Source organism: Parasteatoda tepidariorum, chromosome X2, assembly GCF_043381705.1.
Source record: "Parasteatoda tepidariorum isolate YZ-2023 chromosome X2, CAS_Ptep_4.0, whole genome shotgun sequence".
NCBI lineage: Eukaryota > Metazoa > Arthropoda > Arachnida > Araneae > Theridiidae > Parasteatoda > Parasteatoda tepidariorum.
In genome coordinates this window covers 44,101,733-44,119,371 of record NC_092215.1, presented here as the reverse complement: position 1 = coordinate 44,119,371, position 17,639 = coordinate 44,101,733, and the positions used below count along the sequence as shown (strand labels likewise).

General features: G+C 30.8%; 1 protein-coding gene across 2 annotated transcripts in view; it reads left to right on the top strand.

Moving 5' to 3' along the window:
* The first annotated feature begins 4,684 nt into the window (after positions 1-4,684).
* LOC107447226 (transmembrane protein 179B) overlaps positions 4,685-17,639 on the top strand; it is a 19,456-nt gene continuing 6,501 nt past the window's right edge. Inside the window, exons 1-4 of one of the 2 annotated variants that reach the window (XM_016062091.3) lie at positions 4,685-5,084; positions 13,380-13,555; positions 14,539-14,676; positions 15,341-15,386. In XM_016062091.3, the coding sequence (XP_015917577.1) occupies positions 4,989-5,084; positions 13,380-13,555; positions 14,539-14,676; positions 15,341-15,386 (456 nt within the window). In that variant the 5' untranslated portion in view covers positions 4,685-4,988. Of the gene's footprint in view, positions 5,085-5,385; positions 5,642-13,379; positions 13,556-14,538; positions 14,677-15,340; positions 15,387-17,639 lie in introns of those variants that run through there. The other variant, XM_016062092.4, reaches the window with a different exon arrangement.

Sequence of the window (17,639 nt, the reverse complement as noted above, 5' to 3'; positions counted from 1 at the left end):
TCAAAGCGTAAGCTTTTTGAAACCAGAAACCATTTGCTATTAAGAATCATTTTTATTAATTGTGTGGGGAAAATTACAAAAAAGAACTAACTTCACTATTAGTTATAACTTATTCTTGTTGTTGTAGTTCATTTACGTCGCACTAGAGCTGCACAATGGGCTATAGGCGATGGTCTGGGAAGCATCCCTGAGGATAATCCGAAGATATGCCATCACAATTTTGATCCTCTGCAGAGGATTATACAGTGCGCAAAATAAAAAAGGAGCAATTTAAAAACTGTTTGGTCTAAGATTCAATCTGCATGATTCCAAAATCCAACTTTAAATAAGATAACTAATAAGTGCGAGTCGTGGTGGGGGATAGAGCGCTCCCTTCCCAACGAGGTACCCCGGTTCAAATCCCAGAGATGGGTGGTCGATACTAATTGCGCACCCAGCTCGCATTGACCACAGTGCTGATGCAAAATATCCTCAGTGGTCGACGGATCATGGGCTAGAGTCCCCTTGCATCCAGACTAAAAGTGGGACGTTTTCGTAGTTACCTCTGCACACAATGCAAATACTGGTTAGTTCATTCAAAAAAGTTCTGAACAAAGGCAAAATTTCTCCCAATACTCTATCCTGGAGTCTTCTGGTTTGGATTCAAAATTACTAGTTAACGGAGTTGAACATTGGTAGTCATAAACTCGAAATTGGGTCAGCTGTTCAGTAATGGATAAAAAATGAAACAAATAAGTACGAAAAATATTTTAAGTTACAAAATCGTACAAAAAAAACGTATTTCTCCTTATAAAGTCATTATATTTTTTCGAACAATTCGCTATCCTTGACTCTAAAATATTATAGGGGTAAGCGCAATCCCACTAGCGAATAATATAATCCCACTAGTTTAATCTGGTGCGCTGTTGAACATTTAGGCCTTTAATATAAATTTTTCGTTTTGTTTATTTCGCCTTTTTAAGGGAAAAAAATTTCACACAATTATGAAAGTTGTTTTTCAAATTATAATTTCAGGCTGAAAATAAATAGTTTTTATAACTATGTTTTTAAATTATAAATTTAAGAATGGTAAACAAAATTAATAATAACATTTGAAGTCATACATATTTTTTTTTATCATTTTCGTAAATAAAATTTAAAATGACAGGTTTAAAATGTGAACGGAATCAAAGAAATGAAAACTTAACGCAACTTTTTTAAAACTTCTTTACTCAAAAACTACGATTTCATTCTAATCTTACAAAGGGACATTTAAAAATTTTAGACTAAAATTAAATAGTACTAAAAATTTAATTTTTACAGTGAAATACTTTAGAATAAATGTGTTTCATAATTATGAGCAAAAATTGTTTGATTTGCTTAAATATTTGCAGAGTTAAGCTGAGGTAGCAAAAATTGGAATTATCACTAAAGGGTTGAAAATTTTGCTCACTTTTTATTTACATATTTTATCACATATTTTAAAGATAGCGGCCATCACCATGAGTTAAGAGTAAAAGTTCAAAATCTATAGCAGACAAGCTATGTTTATTCAGAGGATTATCCAAAGGGTCGTGAGTTCAACCCCTGCAGACTAAAAAACCCCATGTTGTATATGGTGACTGTTAAATCTGTCGAATCGTTCAAGTTCCCATAACAAATCAATACATCTAAGGATTGTGAATTGAAGATTCAAATTCAGAATCCTGATTGTTTAGGTCAAAATTATAATCTGTGGTTGAATGTGTGGGGAGAGTAGGATTCGAACATGTCAACCTTCATATATCAAAAGGTGCCCCACCGTAAAATCGAATTAACATTTCTTATATACTAGTGAATTGGAATTATATTTTTGTAGAGGTAGATACACTACAGTACTCCCCCACCAGAATTATAGCTGTTATAGAATTCGATGAATGGATACCACTAGTTGATTCATTGCTGTTTTGTGAGAAGTGGGGAGAGCTGTATTAAAATCACCGTACTTTTTGCGGATAGTGAGAGCTGTATTAAGTTCACGCTCATGGTTGCTTCTATGTTGACATTAGCAGTCGAGTGTACACAGGCAGACGTTGTGTGTGATCGAGACTGAGTAGCAACAGTGCGAGGAGGTGGATAATGTCGCAAGTAGCAAGTCAACTGTTCAATGTGGACCATCTATTGAAGTAGACGTGCTCAAATCGAAGTGGGAATTTCTCTCAAGGTAGGCGTGTTCACATCACGTACGAAGGTCACCAATGTGGGGAGAGTTGATATCGACAATGTCAACCTTCATCTATGAAAAGGTACCCCACCATAGAATCGAGTTAACGTTTCTTATATACTAGGGAATTGGAATTATATTTTTGTAGTGGTAGACAAATGAATGGATGTATGAGTGATGAGTCCGCCCTTTTAAATGAGCTGTGACTTGTGTTTGTGACTAATATCGTATTGTACATGGCTATAGATGACGCCACTGAAAACCAAGAAACGCATCCTCTGCCTTAAACTAGCTTGGTTTCACCAAGCATTCTTGCTGGCATGTGGCATTAGAAACAACACACAACAGCAAACAACAATTTCTCTATTTTAACGCTTTTATTATATTACGCACTTAGAAAAGGAAAAAAATTTGAAATTTTAAGTAAAAGAATATTTTATTTAAGTTACAGCATTGTAAAATTAATAAATAATTTATATTAAATATAATTTTCAAATATTGACCATGTCCAGAGTTCGACCCCCGAACAAGGTCTATATTTAAAAATAGCATTTGGGAAGAACTATAGGAAGAAATAATTAACAATTTGTTGCTTCCTATCAATTAACCTTTCGGGTCACACTTGGTTGTCCGACTTAAACAAGCTTTTCAAGTAATTTCCCACTACTTTTCAAAGGAACAATATTTGGCTATGCTCACTAATTTGTAACTGTGTCCCCTAATCTGTCTATAATTACTTTCTTTGGTATGATTGTATAGTATGTAATAATATAATACCTGACCTAGTTTAAAATTTATAGGTTAATAATTAGGGGAGCTATGGGGCCTTAAATATGCAGTATATAAGCACCATTTTAACCCTTTTATTATATTGCACACTTAGAAAAGGAAAAACTAATAATTTTAAGCAAAGGAAGATTTTATTTACGTTTTAACATTGTAAAATAAATTTAAAAAATTATTTTTTATTTAATATTGTTTTTAAATTTTATCCTTACCTGGGGTTCGTCTCGGGACCAGCAATACTATGCTACTTCCTGACAGGGGCCCCCATCAGGGGGGGGAGGTGGACGCACGATGCGCCCACTTAAAGCTTGGGGGGGAATTTAGAATTTGCCCAAGAATGCGCCCAAGAGCTTGGGGGTAGGGGCACTACTTCCTGATTTCATTTAACCCTGTTTTCCTGCGAATTTTTCAATGGAACCATTTTAGACCAGTCTTCCTTATTTGTACCTGCGCCACATTTTGAGCACCTTAATATATTTAAAACAATTTTCTTTTGTGTGGGAATATATTATCTTATAAATCTAATACATGACCGAGTATGAAATTTATAGGTTGAAGCTGAAAGGGGGTTACAATATATACAGTATATGAGCAACAATTTCCCCACTTTAACGCTATTATACGCACTTTGGTATGCATACATACTTAAATATTATGCCACATAGTCGACCCCCTAATTTGTCTATAATTTTCTTTGTTATGGTAGTATAGTATGTTTTAATCTAAAATTTGACCGAGTTTGAAAATTATCGGTAAATATTTAGGGAAGCAATGGGTCAAGAGCTGAAGATAGTTGTGAAATTTATTGTGAAAGAAGTCGTCTAGGGCTCTAGACCTGCTTTATTTCTGGTTCGAAAGTATACAGTTGATTAATTCAGCTTATTCTGTGAGGCGATATTTTTCGACAGATAATTTTGTTTTCAGTTAAAGAAATGAACTATATAATTTCTGAGCTCAAATCTGCTGTATTTCAGAAGATATTAAGTAATTCTGGTGAGTTTGAAGTGAAAATTTGTTTTAGTTACTTATAGATGTATTATTAAAAAAAAATCTTTACTAGATATAGAAAGAACTCGTTTTTTTTATTCAATCCCGATTTTAGCTTCCTTTTATTTGTTTATTACTTGTTTATTATTTATTTTCAAGTCGTTCACCATCATACGTTATTGTTCGAGCAGCGAGTTTAAGTTCATTTTACATTTCTTTTATTAAACCCAAATAATAAATCAGGTTACAAATACACGTATACAGAATATACTATTTAAAAGAGTCTCAATACACAATCATTATGTTGTAAGCCAAATGGTTTCAAAATACACCGGACGGTTCCCAGCAGATCACCGAAGTCAAGCATCACTGGCTTACGGTCAGTGTGCGGGTGGGTGACCACTTGAATCAGTCTGTGTAGGGACCGAGTGTGTGCAGTATGAGTCCTCGTTAAACTGTTCTACCGTAAAGTGCTCGACTTCGCGTGCAGGTCGTCGAGCTACCGAAACGGGGGTGCCATCCCCTCCGTAGAGGATCGAAATTGTGATAGCATGTCTTCGGATCATCCTCAGGGATGTTTTCCAGACCGTCGCCAATAGCCCATTGTGCAGCTCTAGTGCGACGTAAATTAACAATAACAACAACAAAACACCATTCATTGAAATAGGTAACCCTGTTTACGTTGCCAACCGGTAAAACTGATTGTCACTTCCTTTAAGCTGATATCAATAAAGATCAAAATTGACAGATCAAAGTTGTTGATGAGATTGATAATAAGAGGATTTTCTTGTATTTAATTTTCTGGAGAAGCGAAACCTACCCATAAGTAGATAATTGTTTGGATAATAAACTGTTTTATTACTCCATTTTAACAACAATATGATTCATTTTCACAATATATCTGTCAGCGTCCAATCAAGTCGTTATCTCATGGTTGTGATAGGAACAGCTGCAATGCAAGAAATAAGAACTAATAAATAATACTTATTTAGTTTCAACTCTTCACTACATAAAAGCTCGTTTTTTACAAGACATGGCTATTCATTGTCAATTACTAGCAACTACTATACTGTATGGATCTGTGGTGATTAACAGTATTATTGAAATATCAACCTTGGCAGTTGCGAAGGTAGTGAAATGAAATTATTTTATTTTTCGCAGGGGGGCGTTAACCGTGTTATGAATCGAATATTGTTATAAAATCTAATTAGCTAGTTTAATCTCAGATTCAAATTTCCCCAATTTATTTTTTTCTGTATACGAATTTAAAAATTTCTTTAGTTAGATTTTGAATATGTTCTGTGTTGGAAATATGGATGCATATTTAATTTTAATTATAATTTTATTTCACAGCATTTTAAGTTACTTTGACATATCTTGACAGCATAAAATAGGTATTTACCAAAATTATAATATTCTTTCTTTGAAGTATATAAATTTATAATTTTTATGTACTATAAAATAGGCAATGCTGAAAGGAGAAAAAATTACAAAATATAAATGAGAGTTGTAAAATATTTTTTTCTAAAAAAATGCTCAGCTTAAAGTTTTCTAAACGAACTTCATCGTATAAAGCTTAACATTATTGTATTAAGATAAATATATGATTTTTAATTGTTTTGTGATGATTCTCATATGTTGTTTTTTATAAATTATACTGTTCATTGTGTGGAAATTCAAACTACAGTAGGAAATCTACTTTCATTTTCTAGTTAATCTAAGAATGTGAAACAAAAAATATTTCTCGCAGAGATTTATTTTGAAAATAAATATTTGAGTTATTTGATTGTTTTGAAGAATTTTTATTCATCAACAGGAATTATTTTAGCAAGTGTTTAAAAAATTTTATATTTATTTTTATTTGAAAATAATACAAAATTAAATTAAACTTTTCTTCTCCTACTAATAAATTAAATTTTGAAAAAATTTATGTTTACTAATAAAAATTTTTTATTACCTAACATCATTATTTTTGATAGAAGTGTAACTATGGAAAATTGTTCCTGTGGCAAATTTCGTATTGGTGCCATTCATAAAATATTTATACTCTTTTTATTTTGGGAAGAGTTCTATATATTGATCTATAGCAGAATCAGCAGATGAAGAAATCTTGGTGACTTCATGGCAGCTACGAAAAACTATTAAAATCATCACAGAGGGGGGACCAACTCAAAGGGTATAAATTGTAGCCAAACTTCTGCGTATTTTTTCAAATCAAATGGATTACAGCTATGGATTTAATTTAAGATAAAGGTCAGGAAAAAATTTAAAAAAGAAATCCCTCGATACGGACCGAAGTCCGCATCTCGGAGAATTAAAAAAAAGGAACTTGCAAGAAAGAAGCACAAAAAGAGAATGTCTTCAAAGTCACTTAAAAATACCTTAACTGGTATAGGACCAGAAAAAGTACGGCCAATTAAATTTAAAGAGGCGGAGAGTTTGAAATTTAAAGGAAAAAGATTGGTTAAGTTAGCCCCCCTAAAAATAAAAGAAGAAAAAGAAAGGCATGAATAGAGGGGTTGGTTGACTTTCCCCACCAGAAGTGCGATGTCCGCATTGACCATGAGAAAGGTCAACAAGAAAGTTAAAAAATTGCTATAATGAAGAAGAAAAAAAGGAATAACGTTTAAAGAAAAATTAAAGGCTTAGGTAAAATTAGAGATTAAATTGTCACATTACATTAAGTGTATATGTGACAATACCCGGACAGACCAGAAAGTTTTATAAAATTTTCGAAGTCGCAAGAAAATTTTAATTCAAACAGATATCAAGTAAAAATCAAAATATAAGAATTTTCCTTTAACAAAAAAGGTTCCGAAAAGTTTGAAGACAGAAATTGCCTAAAATTCAAAGTAACGAATATTTTTTATTTTTTTTTTTAAAAAAAACTTGTCTTAAAATTAAGACCATAAAATAAAAATTCAAAACTTAGCATTAAAAAGTAAATGTAGAAAAAGATATAAAATTGGAAAAAGAGTCACCCATTTCTGTACACATCTATGAATTTCTGTACATAGCTAACAACAATTGTTACAGGCGGAAAATCTCGTATGTTCACATAACTCTTTCAAGAACACTGGAAAGAAAAACACAGAAACAGCAGTAATAGTTCGTATAAACACAAAAAAATAAACAATTTATATCAACATTAATAACAAGTGATTATATGGTGAGAAAATATTGTTAAGGGCAACAAATTTGAAACATCAGTAAAAGTATAAAAAAATTGTAATAATGAAGATAAAAAAGGAATAACGTTTAAAGAAAAATTAAAGGCTTAGGTGAAATTAGAAATTAAATTGTAACATTACATTAAGTGTATATGTGACAATTAACAATAAAATTATATCATTTTACTTGTAATACATTCATGTGTATTCAAAATCATCACTGGTTGGAAATAAAAAGTCTGCTGAATCATATATATAGAAGAGTCTATTGTTTTTATTTCAGACGTCAAAAAAAATGCTGACAATTTATTTAATTACGCACAATTATATATTAAAATTATACAAATATTATTTGGTAACAAAGACACGCATAGAGAAATGTAAGTTAAAGAAGAACTGCGACCTAACTGGATGCTTACCCGGTATTTTCAAATTTTAGCTGAAAGAAGTTGATTTTGTTAAATCATATTTTGCTAACATCAAAATAATAAAGTTATCATGATATAATAAATTTATTAACGATCACAGCGTAAATAGTTACGATTTGTTGTGACAAATTAGATATAAAATATTTACAATCAAATAATCTATTTTATGTTTATTTATCATTAAAAAAATTTTTTGATTAAATTACGTTTTGCGAACATTATATAATAACTGATAATAAAAAAGCCTACACAGAATTACAAAAAGAAAAAACTAGTTTAAATGTTGGCAATTATTCATTTTTGATGAGAAAGTGTTGTAAGAAGTTTCTATAAATACTTTTTTTAAGTATTTTTACCTGGCAAAATACAAAATTTGAGCAAAATCGGAAGCAAAATTTGAGCAAATATCATAAATTACTCAACTGATTTCGCTAATTTTTTATTTTGCTATTTGAAATTGCATTTTTTAAAAGGGTGTAAAAACTTTTATACCTTGTTTTTTGACTATAAAATAATCACAGAATTACGAAAAGAAAACTTTAGATTAAATAGTGGCAATTGTATATTTTTGATAAGAAAAAAAATGTAGGAAGTTTCTCAAAATAATTTTTAAAAAATGTATTTTTACCTGGCAATATACAAAATATGAGCAATTGGTCCCACACTACCCGAGAAATCGAATTTTGAAAATATTGCTTTTTTAAAATTAAATTCCTCATAAGCCACTCAACTGATTTCGTTCAAATTTTTTATTTTGTCATTTAAAATTGCATTCTTTAAAAGGATGTAAAAACTTTTATATCTTACAATTCAAAAGTTTTTCGACTAAGAAATAAAGTAATGAAAAAATAAATATCTTAATGGCTTGAGGGAGTGACCTCAAATATGTTACCTAACAATTGCAGACAATATTTTAAGTTACAAAATCAGGCACAAAAGCGTACTTTTTCAGAATAAACATACCTTTTTTCCCGACAGATTCAGATTTTCGACCCAAAAATATAGGGGATAGCCGCTAACTGGCAAATATGGCTAACTAATTTGATCCTCTTAATGTTAATTTTACTTTTTGCGTATTTTGCTATGTCACTGGGGCTTTTTAAGCAAATTGAAAAATTTTTGCACATAAATATAAAAATAGTTTATCCAAAGAAAATTCTATGCATAATATAACTATTAGTAAATATTTATTTCTCATTATTTTGTTGTTGTTGTTCTCATCCCCATGACCAGCAGAGCTAGATCAGGTCCATGAGCTCGTTCACTCTAAGAAAGTCTAGCACCAGCATGGGACCTTGAACCAGGTCCTGCCTGCTAAGTCCCAGACAAGATAAAATGTGATCAGGGGAGGCCTGGGCAACAGAACACTTAGTGCAGATTACGAAGTGTTTATTACCATTGTTATAAGTCATTGATGACAGATGTCCACTGAGGAAACGAATAATGGCAGTTTGTTCTCGTCTATTGCTGCCCCAAGCCAAGGAGCCCTCTGGGCACCTACTCTGATACCATGAGTGTACCGGCGGGACCGTCTAAATGGCCATATTCTTTGCCTAACATTTAAATAAGTAAGTCGTAATGGCCTCTTCAGCACCTGCTTTGGCGAAACTGCCAGCAATCTCATTTCCAGCTATATCAAGATGTGATGGAATCCACTGAATGAGAAAGGGAAAGATGTTTTAGTTTCTTGAGGATGTCAGCACCAACACTGTCCCTGACATTGTGCCAATCAGCCAGGTGCTGGATATCACTTTTACTATCCGAAAAGATCCTAATTTCAATAAAGTGCGAAATCGACATGATGGAGTCCAGACCGTCAAGAATTTCAATGCTTCGGAATACTGAGCAGAAGTCCGGATTTTTTCTCTTGATTTTTATTTCCTGATCCCGAAGTTTGATGTAAATGCCACTGCCAGATCTGTCACCATCAAGTCTACTGCCATCTGTGTACAGCTGAACAGGGTCCATAGGGACATTATTAATTCTTTCAAGTGTTAGCTGTTTCATGTAGCACGGCAAATCGATTTGTTTGTTTGTTAGCCCGGACAGGAAGGTCAACATGAAAGAGAACCCGTTCCAGACCCTCAGATGGGTCGATAAATTTTAATGTTTTACAGAACTGGCGATAAGGTTGCCAGAAACAACCTGTCCAAGGGGACTTCCATGCTTGAGTCTTTGGTTACGGCTCCATGATCCCAGAAACTTCGAAGTACGGTTCTGAGAGCCTAAACTGGAGAGCTTACTGTAGTACTTCACCAAACATGCGTTTCTCCTATGTCTCAAAGGCTGCAGATCAATTTCATAAAGTACGATGTCATTCGGGCAGGAATTGTGAAGGCCCGTGATGATTATTGCAGCACTGAGTTGAACACGTTCAAGCTTCTGCAGGTTTGAATGTGAAGCACCACAAAAGATGGGAAAGCCGTATTCCAAAATGGGTCGAATATGAGAGACATGTATTTCTAAGGGCACTAGCATCGGCACCCCAATCACAACCCAAAATGTATTGAAGGATATTAATGCGTTTCCTAGCTCTCAGAGTAAGATGTTCAAGATGACTATGACATGGAATTATTATTGGATAAGCTAATTTAATAATTGTGTGGAAAAAAATTTCAATTTGTTTAAAAAGTTCTCGAGATATAGCGAAATATGCAAGAAGTAAAACTAACATTGAAGGGACCAAGCTTTCGACCAGACTATTGGGATCGTATTTTCCTGATTGTGGCTAACCTCTATATTTTAGGGGTCAGAAACAGATTCCATTCTAAAAAAGGTATGTTTATTCTGAAAAAGTATGTTTTTGTGTCTGACATTGTAACTTAAAATATCCACTGCAATTATTAATTAACATATTTGAGGTTACCCCTTTGAGGTACGATTGAGTTCTAGAACGTGGAGATCCGATCGTTAGATCAAAAGTTATTCAAGGTGGTCCGTTGTGCTGGCTGTACAATTAAATGTAACAAAAATGACATTAATTTCTGGTTCATCTTATATACCAAAAGAGATTGATCACTAAAAATAAAAATTAATGCGATAAATGTTTTGATGTCCTAAAAATAGAATAAAAATGTGATGCTTTTTGAAAAAATTTTATAGGACATTAGAAGAAAAAACTAAATACAGTAGGGAACCGATTATCCGGAACGATCGGGACCATCACTATTCCGGATAACTGATTTTTCCGGTTTTCTGAATCGCTACAAAAAGCCGTTTTTTTATTGTTAAACCCAACTAAAAAAAAATTTTTTTTAGGAAATAATCTTGAAAAGAAGAAAAAACGAAGTAATACACTAATGATTATTTCCAAAATGATGGTAAGGTGAACATCTTTCAAAAAAGAAAGAAAAATCCTAAAATCTTATAAGGAAAAAAAAATTTTGTTTAAAAAATGGCGGGAAAATTTATCGAATTTCGTTCCGGTTTTCTGATTTCCGGATAACGGGTTCTGTACTGTACAATTACATAATTTTTAATTTGCTAATATTTGAGACATTTTTAAAATGTTACTATATAAAGAAAATCAGCAAGAAAATGAAAATAAACTAATTAAAATATAAATGTTATCACTAAGTTTTAAAATTAAAAAAAAAATATATTTTGAACTTTTTTAAAAACTTACTTATTTAAGATTATAATTGATCAGCATGAGAAGATCATAATGTTATTATAAAATCTTTTAAAAAGTGTGGAATTTCAAATTTTTTGGATGAATATGAAAATTTTTTATGGAACACAGTAGATGAGGATGATAAAGAATCCATATGACTGTATGAGGGTTCTATTTTATGACATTCTTAACATTTTTGAATCTAGCACAAATGATGTTCTGGAATCTTTAAATTTATAGTTTCATGGTATCTTTTAAAAGTTTTTATCGCGTCATATTCTTTGAAATACTCTTGAATAAACTCTTTTATTCGCCGTTTATAAGCTTATTCTTAATTTTTTTTCTTCTGAAAATGAAGTATACTTTCTGAAAAAAGAACTTTATGTATAAAGAAAATTTAATGAGAGTATAATACAAAATTAATATTGCACAACATATTAAAAATTGTTTTTGTAAAAGGTAAATCAATACAGCTATATCCCTGTGTATATCATTGTTTACAATACATTGGTATTTCATGATCAGCGAATACGCAACTTTATTACCAATGTAAAAGTCAACCCCCCAATTTTCATAAAGTTTTAAGAGTTTTGTAAAGTCGACTTATACACTGATATATACAGTACAGTCAAACTTGGATAGTTCGAAGGGCAAGGGGCCTCTGCAAAACTTCGAATTATCCGAAAAATGTTATTTTTTTGTCTTAAAATAATCATTTGTAACAGAAATTGCGAAACAAAGATTGTTTATTAATTTTAAATTAAAACGCTACAATTTTTTAAAATATTTAGCTATATCAGATTGCTTTAAAGAGCTTACTTGATTTTTTCTAACAAAATCTTCAAGAATATTTATAGCTCTAAGCACAGCTTCACTTACGTCAGATTTTCCTTCTGCATAGCCTCGATATTCTAATAAATGAACGACTGCCTCACTTGAAGTTGGAATTGACCTCTGTTCTTCTACCTCATCTTCAACATCTTCTTCGTCTTCTGTTGTAATATTCTTATTGTTTAGAACTTCAGATAGAATATCTGTATCCGATAACTCTCCACAAATGTCTGTTTTCATCCATACTGACGTAATCATCGAACGGAATGTTGTCTTCCCATGCAACTAGGGGAGGTAAATTTTCTTCATCGAAAAGATCGTTAGGGACATTGTTCCTGATGAATCCTGCCTTCTGAAAACAATTTTCTATTGCTTTTTTTTTTGGTTGACTTTGGACCATGCATTTAAACACATTCTTGAAGCATCGAGGAGAGTAATGGGACACTTTTGGGAAGATTCAGTAAGGAGATGTTGAACGACTAGACATCTGTGAAAATACTTCAGATTTTTAATGATGCCTTGATCCTTTGGTTGCACCACTGACGTCATGTTTGACGGGAAAAAACAACCGTGATATTTTTCATAGTGGGTATCGATTTATGAGCAGTGCAGTTATCAATAAACAGGATGATTTTTCTGTTTTTTCTTTGGTATGTGCGATTGAGATCTAGTAGCCATTCTTCAAAAATCGTCATCCATGCTTTTGTGTTAGATTGGTATTCTATAGGCTTTGATTTGACATTTTTAAAACATCTTGGATTTCTTGATTTTCCAATCATCAGTAATGGTAATTTCTCAGGTCTAGGTCCATTTCCTCTTTATTCCTGTTCTGTTTGAGCAGATAAGACTATTCTCCCTCCCCTTTGTCATCTCTAAAAAATTTCCATAATAGCTGAAAATAACCAGAATACTTTTCAAAAATAACTGCATTTAAACTAGATTTTGTCATTTTTGAAAGAGAAAAAACTTCGAATTAAAGAAGTTGGACTTCGAAATAACCAAGATTTTTAGCATTAACTGAATATACATGTGTCTATGGAACGAGAAAAGCTTCGAATTATCCAAGTTCGACTGTATNAATCAATACAGCTATATCCCTGTGTATATCATTGTTTACAATACATTGGTATTTCATGATCAGCGAATACGCAACTTTATTACCAATGTAAAAGTCAACCCCCCAATTTTCATAAAGTTTTAAGAGTTTTGTAAAGTCGACTTATACACTGATATATACAGTATTTAATATCATTTAGGATAACTAATAGAAGTGTTAAATTTCACCCTATTTACTTAATATTTATTAAAAATTTTCAAATATATATATATACACAAAATAATTTGTATAATCTTAAAAACTAGATCTTTCTTTCTCTTTTTAGTCTGATAATTCTGGAACATGTTTTCTGTTTGTAAGAGATCAAACAAGCCCAGCATCAGTTCTTCCTTGCAATGTCAATATTTACATTAATGGTGGAGTTTCTGCTTATGCAACTGTTATGACAATTTATCATGGGTATGGTACATTAGTTGCATCAAGAGGAGAAAGCCATGTTGGGTAAGAGTTAGCATTTTTATACAATTTAAAATTTGTGCAATTTTTTAATGCATTACCCATTGATTATTTTAAAAAAAACCACCCTGTAAGCACAGTTTTCTCTGAATAAATTCCTTATTTAATAGATTGGTTTCCTTGGATAGTACCACAGGTACTTGTCTAGTGTAACACTTGAAAAGGTCTGTTAATACACTTACTCATCTGTCTACTTCATTTTGTTCTTTAACTCTTTTGAAACAAGTTTGCTCTTTACAATTACTATTGATGTTCATTTTAATTATATTATTAATAAAAGATTAATATATATATTGTAACTTTAAAATAGAAGACATTTCCCCACTTCCTCATATTACCTGCTTAATTACATAATAAATTATTGAACTATTATGTTTAATTATATAAATCAGCATGACTGACTCCACCCAGTCATAATTGGTACCAGACCGGGTAGCTGTTTGACAACTGACAAAGACCGTCAGTCTCAAACCGCCATCACACATCTCTGCTGTGGACACCTGAAATCGCTGAGGTACTCTGGAGGATAAAAGTGTCTTGCCCTCTGTACCAAGTGCTCTTCGGCCCGGGCATCCCCTGAACATCTACTGGACTGCCTTGGTCTTTTAAAACAAGACCTTATAGAAAGACCCTTACTTGTTTTAGACTTTTTGAAGGTGAACAAATTCATGGACCTTGTCTAGCTAGGCTAGAAATGGGGATTTGAAAGAAGAAGAAGAATATTTATTTTATGAAATAATGTCATCATATTCTAACTCCAAAATTTCTCCTTTTTTTTATTTAGATAATATACATATAATATATAAAATAACCATTCGGTACCAAGTAGTTTGAAGCGTTTGTTACTTGGTATGAGTAAAATTTTGCCACTAGTTTAAATCAATACAATAGTATGAATCACACTTTTAAGTTGAAAAATATGTTTTTGGCTTAAAACATTTAATAATATTTTCTCCCTTCTTATTTAGGCGAACTATGTGGGTTATGCCCTGGCTTCTTGCAAATTCTCTATCTATGATTGTAGTATTTATTAGTTCATGTATTTATTCTATTGGTCTTTATGTATCCTGCACTAATGATACTCCAGTATTGTCTTTGACTGAAAGGTATGGCTAGATAGTTTTATATATATATGTAACATAAAAAGAAAAATTACACAGTGTGAGCCATGTTAGAGCAATTTAAAAATCACTTGTCAGAGTACACATGGTAATCTATATTTGTGCGATTTAAAATTATATTTTTCATATTAAAGCAAAAAATTTATTAAGCAAAAACGGTTTAAGCATAAAAAATAATAAAAATTTTAATAAAACCTAATTTTAAAAATTATTTCAGTTTGAAAAATTTTTGAATTCCCCTTTTTGCATTTTTGCTATTTGTACTTTGATATTAAATTATTTTAAGTATTTTTCTAATTATAAGCACATTCAAAAATATATAATGCAGAGTGGTTAAACTGCTTTTATACTTTTATTTATAATATATAATGACTTTCAGAAATAATCTTAATCATAAATTTAAATTGTATTTCTCAAAATAGACTTGAGCATGACATATAAAATGTACTATACGTTTTGTACAAGCATTTAGGTTATTCTGAAGTGTATGTGTATGTACTGCATGCTCAGAATAGCGGCACCAAAATTAAATCTTGCCCGGAGCTGAGCCCTAAATGTGTTAGATCCACCCCTGTCTGCACTGTCTTTTTATTTCTCTCTTTTTCTTTTTTTCATTCATGGAATTAAAAAACCATTTCTCTCTTTTTAGTTGCAGCATGGATAACAAGATTTTCAAAACTATGTTTATTTCTGAGGTAAATATTGTTCTAATATATAGAATGTTTATGCATTGTATTTGTTAAAGGTTATATAATTGTTAGTTTCTTGCAAGTAAATTTTTAAATCATGGCAATATTTCATAACTTTTCGTTAACGTTAACAAAATTGGACAAAGGCAGTGGATAGTTTGAACTAGAGACAGACTGGCCATGCAATAAAAAATGGCCACGGCAAAAGGAAGCTCTCATATTGTTGACTGAAATATAATTTAATAGTGAAATGCAATGTAATAGTGGACCACATTTTATGCTTGTAACATTGAATGAAACCATGATCTTCGAATGATTTATAAGTTTTTGTGCCATATGGCTACATAAATTTGCCTAAAAAGCTAATAAATTCTTCTTAACGTTACAAAACTTTCTTTTTTTGTGCATGTTGTTAAAATGTCCGACATTTATTAATCAAGTTTGAAGTTGTTAAAATGTCCAACATTTATTAATCAAATCCAACATTTATTAATCAAATTTTTAACCCTCTGAGCGTTAGTACAAGCTTTTTTCGAACATTTAGACGCAGGTTTTATTGCATCAAAAAATCAGTTCCTCCCTGTTATTAAATAGGAAAATTTCTGTACAATTTTACTCATGGGCCTTGGTTAAATGAATTATTTCTAATAATTATCTCTCTTGTTAAATAATTCCAGTATACATTAGCAAAATATAATTTCAGATTTCCTATTGTTATTGTTAAGTGTAATATGTTTCACTCAGTATTAACTATACGAAGAAGAAAAAATAAACAATGGATTGCAGGTTAACATAATTACATTCGTAAAATACACAACTTATTTAAGATTTTTATATTGTATAAGAAAAATATTCAATTTAATTAAAACTTAAAAGTAGTTTCTTGAATTTGTTTTTATGCAAATTCTTAACAATTTTACGTATGTTACTTTATCAAAATAATTATAGTAACATTTCCAATATAAATATATTTGTCTTTTCATACTTTTTAAATAATTTAAAAGCATAATAAAAAAAGCGTGTCATAACAAAATTAATAAATGTTTTAAAATGCAACAAAACTTCTTTATTAAATATTTATTTAGTAATCTATATGTATGTGTGTGTGGAACACGTAAACTGAGGACTCGCATCTATTTTCACCTTAAAACATGAACATATTGCAAACCGGGGATGTCTCTGGTTTGAAATTTGTCTAAAAATCCGTAAAGTGTAAATAATTCACATGGAGATGGGCTTTCTTTCACCCTAATCTTTGATAAACAATACCATTTACATTTCTTATTAGTTTTAACTCGTTTTTATCAATAATTATTGTTGAAAAATTTTTTTGTCTTAAGTCCCCACTTTACAGCCTTGGTATAAGGGAGTGTGTGTATCTCAGGGAAAGTGTGTGTTGCTAATATTTCAGAAGTCCTTAGAATGGATACATAGTCGCCATTCTCAGCTAACAAAACATATCATTATTTACACTCTGTTCGCAAAAGAAATTCTATACTTTCATGTATTAAGCATTTGCGACATTTAAAGTTAAGCATTTGCGATATTTTAGAAAAATTAAAAAATGTAAATAAAGTTATTTAAATAATTATTAATATGTTAATTATAAATAACTAAATTTTTTAAAGGAATTACTTTATATGTAAATACTTTACATTACTTTGATTTTAATTACTTTATTTTTTTGGCAAAATTATTGCAGTTTTACTGGGAATAATTTTAATAATTTCTAAAAATCAGATAAAATTAGAATTCATAAAATTATGAACTAATTCTGTTTTAAATACTTAAAATGAGTTTAATTTCATTAATTAAACTTAATTTAAATGCATTTATTGTTAAAGATTATCTGAAATCATATTTTATTAATATGCCATTTATCATGCTCGAAAACCATCTTTTATATCTTTTACTCTGCACCTGCTACTTTTATCAATCATCTCTTTAAATAATGCTTCTGTGTTTGAACTCATAATTCTGTTAAGAAAATTTAATTTCAGTTCTTTAAATTTATTTTAAATTTTTGTTTAAGATAAGATGGATTTGGCGGGATACATAATTTTGACTTGCAGATTTTTCAGTGACTTATTTCAGTTTGTTTTTATTCATAAAATAATTTTTTTTAAGTAATATTATTAATTAATTTGTTTTTGTTATTATTTAGATTAAATTTGATTTCAGTCACAGTTACTCTGATTTATTACCATCGAAAAATACAAATATGACTTCTGTGTTATATATATATATATTGTATTTGTT